Genomic DNA, 16,756 nt, shown 5'->3' with positions numbered 1-16,756 from the left:
GCCGATTCATTAAATATACTGCACTCACACCAAACCACAAATCGCGCAATACAACCAGCATAAGCAACATCTTGTGAAATGTTCTTTAAACTGTGGGATGCGCTCCCCTAGGGGGCGTGGTGAAGTACTTTGGGGGACACGAGACCCACAGCTTAAATAACAATTAGCCACACTGCAGTCTCGGCATCAAGTGCATCTATAAAAGATTAAACACAGCATGAAAAAGAAGTTCCATGCTGTGTTTATTTTCTTTGTGAGCACGAATGAGGAGTGCAAAGGGACCCCTGCCTTCTCTCTGCGGTATCTGTAGGACGTCAGAGAGGGCAGAACTCATCTGTGGTATCTGCAGGACTGTTAGGCAAGATTGTATGCAGTACCCTGTGGGAGACTGCACCAGCCTTGTCCTCTTGGCAATAGGAACCCAATCATTGGTATAAGTCTGTACTACAGAAGTTGGTAGGTTGAGTGACTGAGCAGCCAGGCTTATCTCAAGAGGGGTCAATGTGAGCTGTAGGGTTGCAACAGAGTTTCACAGTGACAAGTGTCCAAATAAAGCTTCGGTTTGATTAATTTTTTGCTTCTTTTTTTTTTAGTTTATTACAAACTTTAAATACATCATTTACAAGTATTAATTTGCATCTTCAAACCTCCGATCCACTGAACTCAACAAATTCCAACAGAAAATTAGGCAAGAAAAGAGAAATCAAGAGGAGAGACATCCAAGCATAATCGTGAGAATTAGCAGACATGGCTCCTCAAAAGCTTGCACTAATTTCAGACCGCACATTAAGAGCTCGCTGTTCGCTAATATGCTCCGCAGTTCACAATTATACATTATTTGTCAAGTGCCTTGTAGCACCATTAAATGTTATGTTCATCCATCTTCTTGGTCAACTGATCAAGATAGAATGTCAATGCAATGGTTAGCTTGATGCTCTCTCCATTATGTAGTCTTCACCACCATTCCTCTCCATTAAGGGTAGTATATTTAGTTTCTTGGTTAAAACAATTATTTATTAATTTAACAGTCAGTTTGAATAAGCCTTCTTTAGAAGGGAGCATATATGTAAGACTTAAAATATACTTCAAAAATACACACTCAGTTTCAATAAATCAGTAGATACCCTTTTGGGATGGCACACAGACACTTCCCTACACCCTCGGGTGACTTCAATAACTAGGACACTGGACACTGATATATCACTGGTACATTTAGAGCAATACTGAGTTTGGTGTCAAAAGGAAAGGGTTAGAGGAAGAAACAATGGTTAATAAGTTTCTCAAGCAGGTAAGCACTTTTGAACCTCCCCCCGCCCCAATGCAATGCAGATTAACTCTTTCCCAGCTATACAAGTCCAGAATGTATGACTTTTTGGAGGGACAGATCAAAACAAAGTCAGAGGCTAGAAAAGTCTCTCGGGGAGATCGGACAGCCAATGTCAATTGAGCAAAGTCTAGGGGAGCTGGAGTTCTTGAAGGTAAGTAAAAAGTCTTGCATAATGTTATAGAGCGTTTGTGCTGAAAAAGAAATCACTGTTGGGCCAAATTCTGGGAGGCTTGTAAAAGGCAGAGCTGCAAGCCAATCTACAAAAGGTAACAACGGCCAGTCTCAACTGAGAGCAGGCAAGTTACACAGCAAGAGGTAAGTACCCCTTAGTTCTGAAGAAATTGGTTCCAGCTGGCTTCTGTTCCTGTACAGCTGTGCAGATCCTCTTGTTCGTGGGCCCCAGTTGTGGGGACAAGAGGGAGGACGTCTGGGGACTCCTGCACTACGGTTTGAAGGTCGGCGGTAGCAATGGGCAAAGTTCAGATCAGCAGCACTTCGCAGTTTCAGCTTCTCGCCAATAGCACCACCGCAGTACCATGATACTTTGTGTGCTTTTCTTGCTTCTCGGGTCCAGCACTCTTGAGGTGGCTCAGGAGTGGTTAGTCCGGAGGATCTTGGAGCTCGGGTCCGACTTAAAAACGATGCACTCGATTCTGGTGTTCCTCTCCATGGCACTCGGTTCCTGCACAGCAATGGAAGTACAGCCAGCTTCGAGAGGATTTCCAGATAAGTTCGTCTTGGGGTGGATTGGTCCAACCAACCCAAGGGGAGAAGTCATTGTTGCAGCGCTTCTCCAGTCGAGGTGAATTCAGAGCTTCAGCACTGCAGCAGGGTTTCACTGGGCAAACCTACGGTCCAGGAGTTGCAGCAAGCTTCTCTTCCAAGTTCTTCTTTGGATTCCTTGGTCCAGTGGTCGCATTGCCTACCTTGCAAAAGACCTCGCCTTTTATGCAAGTCTCTCCCATTAATTTGCAGCCTAGCTGTCACTCGCACAGCAGGGTGGCTGTCCTCCACGGACTGCCAGCCAGCCAATCACCTTTGAGTGCCTTCCTGTAACCAAGGAGACTAAGCACAGGTATTTTCGGGCACCTCCCTTGCTTTCTGCCCTGCCAGACATACTGGAGCCAGAGGCGGGCTTCACTTGTGAATCTCGCCAAAGACAAAACAAACAAAGGGATCAAACCTGGTTTGGCACGCAGAGTAAATCTCAAGAAGGACCTTTCCAACAAGAAATGGCAAAAAAAGAAGACCGGGGCTATTTTGAAAAATGGGCACCCATGGGTGCTTTACTGCAGATGGACTTGCAGCCCGCGGTAGAAACGCTCAATGGTAGAAAAAAGTAAACCACTGCCACCAGCCATTAATCGTAGAAAGGGTAACATAAAAATGTTACATGAGAAACTAGAGAACAGGGGATAATTACCAACCGTCCAGCACCCTATTGTAAGATAGTGTGTGCTGGGTCTAGAAAGTTACAAATGTAAGTAAAGTCAATTTGCCTTCACTGCTCTTGGAAACAGTAGTTTATCCAAAAGAAGGTATTTAGACCTTGGGGAAATCTGATAGACTTCCCTGTGCCACTGCACTGAAGGGGCTGTGTGACACAATGTAAAAATATGCCGCCTATGGAGTTTGTCAGACTCCACAACCAAAATGAAACACTGTTCAAATCACAGAAAAATACGAGAGAGTGGGAAGAAAGTCCCGCTCTCTCCAGGATGAAAATTAAAAGTCCTAAAGTCCAGCAAAAGAGCTGGGGGGGGGTCTCTAAGGTAGAAGGGAATTAGCACAGAAATGTTAATTCTCCCTAACAAGGACACAGGGGAGAATGACACCGAATGAGTACGGGATAGGTAGGGTGAAGAAAATGAGGACAAAAGAGAAAAGGACGCCAACAGGAGTGACGGGGGTAGAATGAGAGCTAGCGGAGGAAAAAAAGGAGGGAGCAGGAGAACAATAGGGAGAAACACGGAATTCGATGTAGACAGAAGAGAGACGGTTTGAGAAAAGACTGACGCTTTCCTTTCTCTGTCAGAGTGAGACTGAAAAGGATGGAGGACTGTCTTGGCCAGCGGACTGGACTAAGCCTGATCATTAAGGTGCCTTGGGTTCTACTGAGTAGCCTGAAGTCTCTCGCTGAACTAAGCCGCAGACAGCATTTTACCATAAGGCAGGAGTCAAGTCCTAAAATAATTCAAAGAATTGGGGGCACTCATTAACATATGCAATGGGATATGACGTTACCAGAAATGAGCATACCAGGGTGAAATATGCACTTTTGCCTTTCATAAAATCAACCCAACAAAAAATCCAGGGGAGAATATTTTCTTCGAAAAGTGTTTTGAGAACGTTAAAAGGGGTGTGCGTTTTAAACAGCAAAAAACCAATGCCATCGGTTTCCCTGAAACATGCAGTGCCGAAATGTGGAGTATCATCTTCAGCTGCGTGTTGTTTTTCATCAGGTTATTTAGTGCAGGGGCTAAAGTGCCCTGCACATGGCTATACGCGTAGCTATAGCCTTACACGGTACATCTCATCGATACTGCACTTCTCACGGGCCCACAGGATCATCTAGCTTGTTTCTGCATTGGACCTCGGAGTCGCCACGGTAATTATCTCTGTTGCCTCTGTTACCTCTGTTGCCTCTGTTGGTGCTACAATCACCCTTTGAGCTGGTTACCGTCTTATTGCCCTATTTTAACACCGCACTGTATACAGTGTATTCAGAATTGCCACTGAACTCTCTTGTACATATAGCTTTGCACACACCCCACCTACAAACAATGGTCCATCAGCATCTTGCTATATTTATGTACTGACATTGCTGTACACTTGCTACGCGGTACACCCACACCAGATGACAGCCTATGTATTGACCTTACTATTTCGTTGCACAATAGTATAGAATATACTAACAATAGAATAGTTGCACAATTTCGTTTCATACCTGTAGGTTATCATATTATACATATTATCAGCTATGCTGTTCATTCTTGATGCTCAAGTGCCTCGATGCCTAATTGAATCATTCGTATTCGTGTTACTGAGATGTCATTGTTACTAAGATGCTTTGCTACTCTATGTTAACATGAGCTGGCCCAGGTGCCCATCTACCTTACCTCTATTACCTACTACCATTGTAACACTATAAATCGCTCAGGTGCCTCTGATGCCTGGCCTACCCAATTGTTTAACTGTCTGATATAGATGTCCTCACATGCACTGCCTTACTCTGACCGCTCTATTGGAAAAATGCTGAGCTTAATAACCTTGCTCTACTTGATGGCATACCCCTTACCCACAGGCCCCAGAAGCCAGGCTCACTTGTCTAAGGTCCCCGCTAAGACCCATACTCGACGCCAGCCTGACCAAACTGCCCAAGACATATGCATAACGCTACCTCTGGCCGACCCATACATCCTAGTTCCTTAGACAGCTACCTTTGTATCTCTACATGTGCTACACTTAACTGAAACCTTAGACTCCGTGCTAAATTAACTAAACTGCATGAACCTCTCCGAAGGTCTCTACCCCCACCAACCTCAAAACCAACTATCAGCAGAATAGGAAACCGAGCCATACTAAGCTGCAATTGCCACCCTCCACACCCAAAATGCCTGCCCAACAATTAATAACAAGCCTAAGTCACCTAATACATCTACCACTAAACCCCTCCAAGTTAAAGTTGTAATGAAGACCCCATCCATCAAAGGAGCACTCCTGAATGTGAGATCGCTCGTCGCCCATGCCCTTGACATAGCCGACCTAATCACAGAAGGCAACCTTGACTTTCTCGCGATTACAGAGACATGGCTACATAATGCTGCAGGACCTTCGCTTATGCTAGCCATCCCAGATGGCTATAGGATAGTCGGACAAGACTGATAGGGCACAAGAGGTGGCAGTATCGCCATTATCTCCAAAATGAGCCTCTCCCTCAGACTAGTTCCTACTCAATCGTTTCAATCATGTGAAACCCTATCTGCCAAACTCCAGATAAATAATTCACAATCACTTACCATTCATTTATTATACAGACCTCCCGGCCCTCTAGGCACCTTCGAGGAGGATCTCCATAACATACTGACCAACAACCTCAAACCATGTTCTCAATTACTCCTTCTTGGGGACTTTAACTTAGGTTTCCAAGACCTTACGGATAATAATGCCTTAGTGGTAGCCAATATGATTAACGCGCTAGGCCCGACTCAAAAAGTTAACAATCATACTCATTTGAAGGGGAGAACGCTAGACTGGATAGCAGACTACAACTGTTTAGCCACTATCTCTTCCATAATGCCCTTACCTTGGACAGACCACTCACTGGTGTCCGTCAACTTAGCCACCTCCAGAGCCACTCCTATGGCCCCTTTACTAGCACCACCATGCTTAACTAGAAATAAAAAGTGCATTACTGTAGAAAAGGTTATCCCAGCTATAGTACCCACCCTCAACGCACTGCCAGAAAATCTAAATCCCAGTACCTTAGTGCATGAATTCAATAATATCCTGCTCTCTACACTAGATAAATGGGCACCCAAAGCTCATCTAAACAAATGGTTTACACCACATCTAAGAGACCTACGTATCCTGAAAAGAAAAAGTGAAACCATTTGGAGGCTCTGCTCTTCAAACGCTAATAAAGCTAAATTAACCTCTCTCTCTGCGCTATACAAAAGAGAAGTTTGCCAGGCAAAACGCAATTCGTACGACGATCGCATAGCTAAATCCAATTCTAGTATGAAAGAGCTCTTCTCCATACTAAAATAACTTGAGTCTCCAATAGCCATACAGGACACCTGCACCAAGGACAAGTCCTGGTGCACAGATATCCAACATGCCCTAGCAAATAAAATTATCACACTCCAAAATAAAATTCAGCTAAAAAAGAAACTCTGAAAATTCAGGATCCGCTCAAAATCCCTCAGACCAATAATCCTCCTTTGGAGCATAACACTAAAATGATCCTTTTGCTTAAACCTTCCAATTATAAGGGTGACATCTGCCCAGCACAACTAATAATGGTTGCTGCCAGAGAACTATCTCCCTTTATCAATAAATTGAGTAACGCCTCCTTTATCTCAGGCACCATTCCTGCGACCCTTAAACAGCCATGGGTGCTCCCTCTCCTCAAGAAGCAGACTTTACATCCCCTCATCCCTACCAATTACCGTCCCATTACTACGGTACCGCTTCTACTTAAGATACTGGACAAAGCGGCGTACAACCAGATTCAAAAGCATCTAGAACTACATAAAATGTAAGGAGAGAGACAATTTGGCTTCCGCCCCCTCGACATGGAACGGAAACTGCCTTGATTGATTTGAAGTCCCAAATTGACGAGCTGAGAGACAAAGGGAGGACAGTATTCTGGACCTCTCAGTGGCCTCTGATTTAGTGGATCACAAAGTCCTCTGTAGACATTTGGACTCTGCCGCCCATTTCTCCTCTGAGGCCATCAGATGGATTGAGCCATTCCTGAGCGAAAGAACTATGAGAGTCTTCTCTCCCTCAGCAGCTGCAGATCCCATCCCTATCTCGTGCAGTGACCCCCAGGGCTCCTGTGTCTCCCCAACTCTATATAAAATCTTCACCAAGCCCCTGTTCGATGATCTGGACCATCTAGGTATCACCTACACTAATTATTCAGATGATACACAGATCCTCCTCCCGCCTTCTGAGGATCATATTAAGGACACAGAATTGGTGAACAAGGTGTATCTCATCATCCAGGCATGGATGGCCACTCATGGCCTCTGCCTGAACGATGATAAGACTGAGTTGATAATACTGGGCACCCACGCCAACATTAAGAAACTAGGTCAGGAATTCTCCTCCTTTAACATAGATGGGAATATCATCCAAGTTTGCAAGGAAGTGAAAACCGTTGGATTCTACCTTGATTTCAGCTTATCACTTGATAAACAGGTAAAATCCTTGGCCTCCACTACGGCTTACACTTGCAAGTTGATAAGAGCCGGCAAGTCTTTCCTCTCTAATGACAGTTGTTTAATCCTGGACAGAGCTTTAATACTCTCCAGAATTGACTACTGCAATGCACTATACTCCGGAGCCAATAAAACAATCATTCAAAGACTACAAACACTACAAAATAATGCTTTGAGAGCAGCACTTGGCATAAATAAAAGAGTCCACATCTCCTCCATCAGACGCCAACACAAATGGCTGTCCACTGACAACAAAATACAACTAAAGATGCCATCTCTGACCCATAAAGCCCTCAATAACTCCGCCCCCAGATACCTGATGGACAAACTTCACAGGAGACTCTCTCTCAGACCAACCAGAGCTGCTAATTCTAACTGCCTGATAATACCCAACTACAGACTTACTACGATCGGTGGAAATAGCTTCCCAGTAAAGGCTAAAATCTGGAACCTACTGCCACAAGACCTGTGAGTAGATCAACCCTACCTACACTTCAGAAAAAATGTAACTCAACACCTCACTTCCACTGACCCTTAGTCGACTCGTGTCACCCACCACTTGCTGAAACTACTTGCGGCATATCTGACAAACTATACCTGTATACTGTATATGTGTAACCATGCGTGCTGTAACCACTCAGCGCTATATCTGGCAAACTACACATGTGCTATATCGGGTAAACCATACCTTGTATATTGTGTATTGTGTATTTTGTAACTAAATGTGATTTATAGATGTTTATTGTACACTGCATACTATTCTATGTTGTGACCATGTAAGCCTTGTATCATCTTATTGCTGCGCCCCGCTACCTACCAGCCTGGTGCGCCTAAAAAGTGAAGAAAACAAACAAACAAACCTGGCAACTGCGGTTCGAGTCACAAGGTCAGTGTAAAAAAGGCAGGCAATGCTCTCATCTTACACACGGCCTCTAAAATACCATGGGGTGCAGGGGGTTTCCACCCGGGTTACCCTCAACTTGAGCCCTGCCAGAAGGGCATTTGGCTATAAACTAGAGGTAAACCATCAGCTGCATTCTTAAACCAGTCCGAGGTTAAGGAGGCAGGATTCAGTGGAGAGCTCAAGCGTGTTCTACCACAGGAGCCAATGCAGAGAGAAACTCAATGGCTGAAATAAAGTGAAAACCTTGCCCCATGACACTGTTGCTTAAGGGGGTATAGGGCCACACTGAGGAACAGGATAAGAACAGGATTTCAAAAGAGATAAACCAGTGGCCGATCTAGATAAGAGGAAGAGTGGTCTGATGGAGGGAGAGACATGATAATAGGAGGAGAGACCCAAGAGGAGGGAGAGACAGGATGGGAGTGAGGGAGAAGGAAGAAGACAGGATGAATGGGAGGTAAGAGACTTAAGGGGCGAGGCAAACGTGTACTAGGTGGGAGACAGACAAAGATAGACTTTGCAAAGGAGGGACAGACTAGGACAGAATAAGAGGGAAATACAAAACTGGAGGGAAAGACAGACTAGGTAGGATAGACAAAATAGGATAGACTGGGTGCGACAGACTGGGTGGGAGAGAAGGGAATAATTAAATGGAGGCACAATACAGGAGGGAGGGACAGAGCAGGAGGCAGAGGCAGAATTAGAGGGACACGCGAAGACAAAATAAGGGGGCAACACAGAACAGGAGAAAGAGCGAGAGAGAGACAGACTCAAAGGGAGAGAGAGAAGGGGAGGCAGAGACAGAATAGGAGGGAGAGACAAGGACAGACTTGATGTGATCTGGTTCGGAAGTGTGCGCTCAGGCTCCACATTTCTGGATGGAAGGCTGCTGTAGGCTTCTGCCCCAACCCTCCAGCCACAAAAGCAAACTCCTCAGCTCACCCTCTGTTGATAGTATTATTTATTCTGCTTAGACTAATTATACTTACAAAAGAAATGCTGATATTGAATTCCTGGAACCATCCTCATTTCACTCTCCTTGGAGACAAGATTTAGAAGTATAATGAGTGCGTTGGCACTCGGTCACTTGGCTTACGACCTGCTCCGTGTAACCGTGGGCTGAGCTGGCCTCCTGAAAACTGTGTCTGTATCTCATCCAGCGACAATCGCTGATCATGGGGGCCGGACATCAAACAATGTTTCACAAGGGGGGCTTGGGGTAAAAATGTTTGAAAATCACTGCTCTAGCAGGACCTCTCTCAAGAAACAATCTCTGCTCTCAACGCTTCCAGACCACTAGTCACATCACTCTACCTACAAGTCACTCATAAAACCACACAATACTAGCATACACTTTGTATTACATTGCTCTAAACGGGAAACATTTTCCTATAGTAAAGTGTCTGGCAGGCAAGGGAAGGAGGAAGAGGAGTGCAAGACAAGATGCCTGTGATTTCTCCCTCCAAGGGCCAATGGGTAAAAGGAATGGAAGGTGGGGTAAACACATGAATAGTTGTGGCCTCCTACCTTGCTGGGAACATGCAGTCCGTCTCTCTGTACAGCTTGCCCCCGAGAATCTGGTAGTGTGTTCCAAGTTTACGACTGACCACGTCCGAGAGTAACTCCTTGTCAATGCCATTATGGAAGAGGGCCAGGTCCCGCTCCAGCACACTAGGGTTCCAAACACAGAGCGAGTCAACATTAGGAAGCAGTGACTGTGTGCTATGAAGAACGGCGTCAACTTTGAACCTCTGCTGCTTTTCCTGCATCGCCCCAACTCCATACACAGAACCCTCTGCTTCAAACACAATATATTTTTTACATAGTGCTTCATACAGGAGTTCTCTGGCTTCTAAGTGCTGTAATAATAGTCATTATAACCCAGTTTGTCGACAAACCATTTATCTACCTCAGAAGGATGAAGGGAAAAGCTGGCCATGCTGGGATTAAAACTTGAATTGCAAGCTGGCCCCATGTGGGAGCAGACTGCGCCACTCCTGAGCCAACCATCCAAACAGCCTGTGCCAAGGGGCAAGTCCTACCGTTTCTCCCTCCAGCAACTACAGGTGAGGAAATCAGGAGCCACACAAAGTCAAATGAGTCTTTCATTGAGAGCCCCACTGACTCTTTCCTTCAAGAACTCACCCCATCATTTGAAATGATGAGCCTGCAATGTTCATAGACTCTGCAATTCTCGGATGACCTGCCCGCCTCTTGCGACACATTCCTCATCCTCCAGTGCCTTCCTCCCTTTCCTCACCCTCCTACCTGACAGCACCGCCTCCCACATTCAGACAATTCTCCCCTCTGCAGGCGACAATCTACTCTCTATGATCTACAGAGTTTTAATCTTTCTATTCGGTTACATGAGTACCACTACCAAGGCGTTTCACCGGAATACGTGTGCACAAGTTAATAAACAAACACTTTTTTAAAACATGCTCCACTTCAAACGCTCTAACCAACCTGCATTCTTCTAATGTGCAATTTTCCGTGATGTATAAAGATGATACTACAAGGCAAACAAAACTCTACACATTCCCTTCCAACAACAACAATCTGTATACAGACACCGACAGGGGGGACAGGGGATATATCAACTGGAGGAGAAATGTGGAGTGTTTACAGAGAGATGGTACGGTGTTGGCAGAGAGAAAGGGGTACTAATTGGCTGTGAGTAGGAGTGGTAATGGAGGCAGAGTAGAAGGCGTGTTGGGAGTAGGAAAGAGGAAAGGAAATTGAGAGGCAGGCTTTGAAAGGGAGAAGGGTAGTGTTGGGAGGAGCAATATTTGAAGGATAGTGGTTAAGATCAGGAGGGAACTGGAGGGAGGAGAGAGCGCGGCCAGACTAAGAGTGTAGGGGGGGGGTGAGATTTGCTGGAGGATGGAGAGGGGAGAAAAGGGAGAAAAAGTTTGGAGAAGGAGACAGAGAACAAGAGTATGAGCGACAGCGAGAGAGAATGAATGAGAGAATGAGAAAATTAAAGGGAAAATTAATGTTAGAGCACGAGGGCACAGGAAGCAGCTCCATTGAGGTTTGCTCCAATAATTTTGCCTTGAATATTTCTGCTCGAATTTCCACCCAAAAATATAGACTGTGGGCTGGTGTTGGGCACGATTGGTGGGGTTGGAGTGGGATGTGGGTCAGTCCTCCCCCCACTCCCACTTTACATCAAAAAGAATTTGAGCAAAAAACATGTTTAAATTATTCTATTTGACCTAAGAGGTTGATTTTTTATTGCCAATTGTTTTAGCTTCATCTGATTTTTTTTTTTATCTTGGCCCAGCCCTGGTAGTTGTGATGTTATCGCTTCTATTGTTGCTTTTGCTTTCTTTTATCTGCGTTTCAGTCTTTTTATCCAGGGATTTTATCATGTGCTTGGTTCTCTGATGTGGCGTTATGCTGTTTGTCACAGCGCCCATTTACCCATGTGCCTAAGGCACTTTGTAAATGTTTAAATATATACAAATTCAAGCAAAACAAACCACAAACAAAGAAAGTCCCACACAATCAGAGAGTGAGGGAGCAAGGGAGAGGGGGTGGGAGGAGGACAGGAAGCGTGGAAATGTCTTAGAGACCGTCATCTGGAGGAAAAGGGGAGCAGGCCTACCAGACGCCCGTGCTCTACTCTAAGTACCAGGCTGACAGTCGCAGTACCTCAACCCCTTTGTGAGGTGTAACGTGGACATGATTTCAAACTACCTCACCTTTTCCAGCGCATTCACGTATCTGTGAATTCTGAGAGTCAATTCATCTTACAAAACCCTAGACAGAGCCTCCGGCTACTGCACGGCTTCAAAACTAGAACAGGTTCGAGCACTTTCCCTGGGAGGGGATTCAATGACTGCAATATAAAGCATGTTCTCAACCTCCTAATAGAAGAGTCCCCTGCAACCATCTGTTAGGAGATCTTCCATAAGCCAAATTTACAGGGCCCAGATAGATCAAAATCCATGGTTTACTGGGCGTTTCCCTCTCAGACAACTCTTCATTAAGCTGAGAAAGTTTAATGGTACAGTAAACACTTGATCTGAAGCGCTGCATAAACATACATTATTTGCAAGACAGTATTTTACACAACAGAGCCATGTACAAAATACCACTGACAATTAATTTTTCAGAACAGTAGAAAACTAGTGATCTCACAGGACCATAACATTTCCAAAGAAGTCCTCAACATCAAACAGGAGTGGACGTGAAGATCACGGGTACTAAGACTCAATTTAAACCACGACTGCAATGCTGTCACAGCCCCCAAGGGATGTCAACTGACCAGTCTACTGCAATGGGGTAAGAGGCCTGCACTCGAGGCTCCATGCAAAAGAGCTCAAAGATGACCTACAGGTGGATGAGGGTAACCCCAATAAAGAAGCCGTCTCATCAAGTTAGAATGCCTCTTGGAAGGGTATTAGGGAGAATTCTCAGAAATGTACCAATTACCTCCACCTGTAGAGACCCGCAGCAACTTTGCTGGATTTTGAGGACTTGATTTTTTTAACCTGGAGAGAGCGCGAGTCCCTTTTTCCCCCCACTCTCCCAAGTATTGTAATGTGATTTTGAACATGGTTTCCTTTGGTTGTGGAGTCTGACAAACTCCATAGGCATCATCTTTTACATTGTATCACACAGCATCTTCAGTGCAGTGGCACAGGGAAGTCTTTCAGATTTCCCCAAGGTTTAAATACCTTCTCTTGGATAAACTACTGTTTCCAAGAGCAGTGAAGTGAAATTGACTTTACTTACATTGGTAACTTTCTAGACCCAGCACACACACTATCTTACAATAGGGTGCTGGAGGGGTTACTTAGTTTTGTCTAGTTTCTCATGTAACATTTTTAGGTTACCCTTTTCTCGATGAATGGCTGTGGCAGTGGTTTCGTTTTAACTACCGGGAGGTGCTTTTACCACGGGCTGCGTTCGCAGCTGCAGTAAACACCCACGGGTGCCATTTTTGTCAAAATGGCTCCGGTCTTCTTTTTTTGCCATTTCTTTGTGGAATGGTACTTCTTGAGATTTACTCTGCGCGCCAAACCAAGTTTGGTCCCTTTGTTCGTTTTGCCTTTGGCGGGATTCACGAGTGAAGCCCGCTCTGGCTCCAGGGTGTCTGGCGGGGGCAGTAAGCAAGTGAGGTGCCCGAAACTCCCTGTGCCTAGTCTCCTAGGGGACAGAAATGCACTCTTAGGTGATTGGCCGGCTGGCTGTCCGGCAAGGACAGCCACCCTGCTGGGTGACTGACAGCTGGGCTGGAATGAATGGGAGAAACCTGCATAAAAGGCGAGGCTTTTTGGCTTGGAAGGCAGAGTCGACCACTGGATGAAGGAATCCGAAGAAGAACTTGAAGAGACGTCTGCTGCAACTCCTGGACCATTGGTTTGCCCAGTGAAACCCTGCTGCTGTGCCGTAGCTCCGAAATCGCCTCGACTAGGGAAGCCCTGTACTTCTTCCCTTGAGTTGGTGGGACCAATCAACTCCAAAGTAATCCACCTGGACATCCTCTCGAAGCTGGTTGAATTTACACCTCAGTCGCTGCTGGAAACCGTAGAGCCAGGGAGAGGAACACCAGTTTGTGAGAGTTGCTTTTAAGCTGGCCAAGAGCTCCAGGAAGATCCTCCGGACTCACAGGAAGCAGGACTGACCGAGCCTGAGCCACCTCAACAGAGTGCTGGACCCCAGATGCAAGAAAAGCCCATCTCGACAGCCAAGAGACTGCGGTGTTGCCATTTGCTTAGGCGCGAGGAGCTGAAACCGCGAAGTGCCACTGCATAGAAGTTGGTCCTTTTCTGTCGCCGACCGTCCCGTTGCAGTGCAGGAGTCCTCCAGACGTCCTCCCTCTTGTTCCCACGACTGAGGCCCAGGAATACAGCATCTGCACAGCTGCACAGGAACAGAAGGCAGCCAAAGCCCTTTTTCTTCTAACCAAAAGGTACTGTATAGTCTAAGAGAACTTAACTCTTGTTGTGTAACTTCACTTGTTCTCAGTGGAGACTTGTCTTGGTTGTTTCTGTACAGTTGCCAACAGCTTCTTTACCTCACAAGACGAATCAGCATGTGGCCCTACTTTGATTTCTTCTTTTCTACAAAGACTTCTAAAACATTCTGCAAGACTTTTACCTACCTGCAAGAATTGCTTTAGCTCACCTTGACTTTCCAATTGACTTTGGCCTGGCCTGGCTCCCTGAATAACTCTTCTTCTCTCTGACTCTGTGTTTAGCCCTCCTTCCAAGAAGGGGTTAACTTACTTTGCATTGGGGGTTACCCAAAGTACGTACCTGCTTCAGAATATTTGTGAGATCTCTTGTTTTATTCTAATAATCTGTTTCTTTGACATACTCCTAAGTATTACCCTAAATGCAACAGTGATATCACAATGTCCTAACTATTGAAGTCTCCCGAGGGTGTAGGAAGTGTGTGTGCCATCCCAAAACGGTGGTTACTGATTTAGGGATACAGAGTGTGTATTTTGGAGTGCATTTGTGTGTTACTATTTTATTGCCCCGTCTGAAGAAGGCTTACTCAGACTGACTGTTGAATACATTAATAATTGTTTAATCAAGAAACCTAGTGTGTAAGAGTTTATTTGAATACTTGTCACTGTGAATCTCCAACTCCCCTACAGCTCACACTGACCCCTCTTGAGATAGGCCTGGCTGCACAACCAGCTACCAACCTGTGTAGTACAGATTTAAATCAAATGTTGGGTTCCTATTGCCAGGAGGGCAGGGTTGTTGTAGTGCACCCAAAGGGTACTGCATACAATCTTGCCTAACACTGGTGGCAGGCGGTGAGGATCTATTGTAGAGTTGTTACACTAGGCATTTGCTTTGCTTTTGTTCAACTTAAACCTTCACATGGCTAAGCTCCTCTAGAAAAGCAATTGTAACATGCCAAATATGGATAACTTCAGTCAGGAAGCCCTGATCATTTTAACAGTAGAACAACTGAAAGAAAATGTGTTAAGTCAGGAGTCTCCCTGATAAAGGAAAATCAAATTGATTGCAAGATTGTTGAATCATCAAAGTATGGGTAGTAGGCCTGTCACACCTACTAACCTAGGAAATGTGGAAATTGATGAGGAGTCAGAGAAGAGAGAGGAGTCTCAGGAAGAGAACCCCTCTATGCCCCAGCCTGCCCTTTTGCCTCAACCTGTATCCACTGGGACCAAGGTCTATCACTGAGTCCAGAATTTGTGTGGCTTGAGAAAATTAGACTTGAGTTGGAATTCAAAAAGTTACAGATCCAAGCTGAAACCAAACATCAGGACATCAATTCCAGGGAAATAGAAATGCAACATGCTTTTGAAATGAAGAAATGTTCTCTTGAAAATGTTTCTATCCCAGAGTCTTCTAGGTCTTCCAGTGCAAAGAGGCCTCGCACGCCCAAAGAAGCAGTGGGCATGTATGATGTGAAACTTGATATTTTGGATTGGTTGGGTGCTTTTGAATACAATTATGGGATTCAGGGTTTCACAGGGAATCAGTTGGCTTTTGTCTAGGCTCCTCCAGGTTGCAACTGATCCTGTAATGGAGGTGGGGGAACTTGAAAGATTGGAGTATGAAAATGTGAAGCTAGCTTTGATAGCTAGATTTGGGAAAACTCCTTCCCAGTAACTTGGTTTATGACCCTCAAAAAGACTGAATGTGATCAACTTAGATGGTTGGGTTAGGGGTTACAGAGTGAACTCCTTTGAAGGAATGAGAAATCTGTTTTTGTTGGAGACTATATTTGATGCCTGCTCTCCTGAGCTGAGACAGCACTGGGCTTACTCAAAAATATTGATCCCAAGAAGCTAGCAAAAGCTGCTGACTTGTGGGTTGCCAACAGGGCCACTCAAGGATTCCGGGGCCACTCACAAAAAGGATGAGGGGAAGCAGCACAAGAAGGACAAAGAGTTCTAAAACCTCTCATCCAAAAGAGAGCCAAATACATAAGAAGGGTAAGCCATATGGAAAACCGGGTCAGTCTAGTGAAACCAATGGTGCCAAACCAGAGGGAGGTCAGCAGAAACCCCCATTCCAGAAAACATTTGTTAAATGTTATGCTTGTGGGTCTACTGACCATGTGAAAGGGGATCCCAGATGCAAGGGTACACCTTCAGGGGTCCACACTGCCTCCTTAGCCTTAATCCCTGAGGGAGAAGTACATATGGCAAGTGGAAGCTTTCATCTATTGGCTGAAGACCCAATTGGAGTCTCAGCCAGCGTTCCTTTAGTGTCCCTGGGTCTGTGGGAACAGCATTCCAGAGAACACAAAAGAATACTACAAGGACAGTGTACTTGTGAATGGTCAGGAAACCCTTGCCATTAGAGACACTGGGGCCAGCAGCACAGTGGTGGATGAAACCTTTTTCAAATCCGAGAATGTTGCTAAGGCACCCAAAGGCCCCACTAAGCTTGCTGGAGGCCCTGTCCAGATGGTTCCAATAATCCAAGCTCTCATCCAGTGCAACAATATGACTGTAGGAATGAGGTGCCTGGGAGAGTCCTGTTGGGGAATGACTTAAAAACTCTTGGAGTTGTATCAAGCACCCCAAGGCCTCCCAGTAAAAGGACGCAGGAACAAACTAGGAAGGCCAGAGAG

The 16,756-nt window shown here is 45.4% G+C and overlaps 1 protein-coding gene across 1 annotated transcript in view; it reads right to left on the bottom strand.

Moving 5' to 3' along the window:
- Positions 1 to 16,756, bottom strand: part of POGLUT1 (protein O-glucosyltransferase 1) — a 300,386-nt gene that overhangs the window by 247,195 nt on the left and 36,435 nt on the right. Inside the window, exon 3 of the mRNA XM_069635705.1 lies at positions 9,707 to 9,850. Within this exon, the coding sequence (XP_069491806.1) occupies positions 9,707 to 9,850 (144 nt within the window). The remainder of the gene's footprint in view (positions 1 to 9,706; positions 9,851 to 16,756) is intronic.

The sequence above is a fragment of the Ambystoma mexicanum genome, chromosome 7p, assembly GCF_040938575.1.
Source record: "Ambystoma mexicanum isolate Mex_15411 chromosome 7p, UKY_AmexF1_1, whole genome shotgun sequence".
In the NCBI taxonomy this organism is placed as follows: Eukaryota; Metazoa; Chordata; class Amphibia; order Caudata; family Ambystomatidae; genus Ambystoma; species Ambystoma mexicanum.
This window is presented reverse-complemented; position numbering and strand designations above follow the sequence as displayed.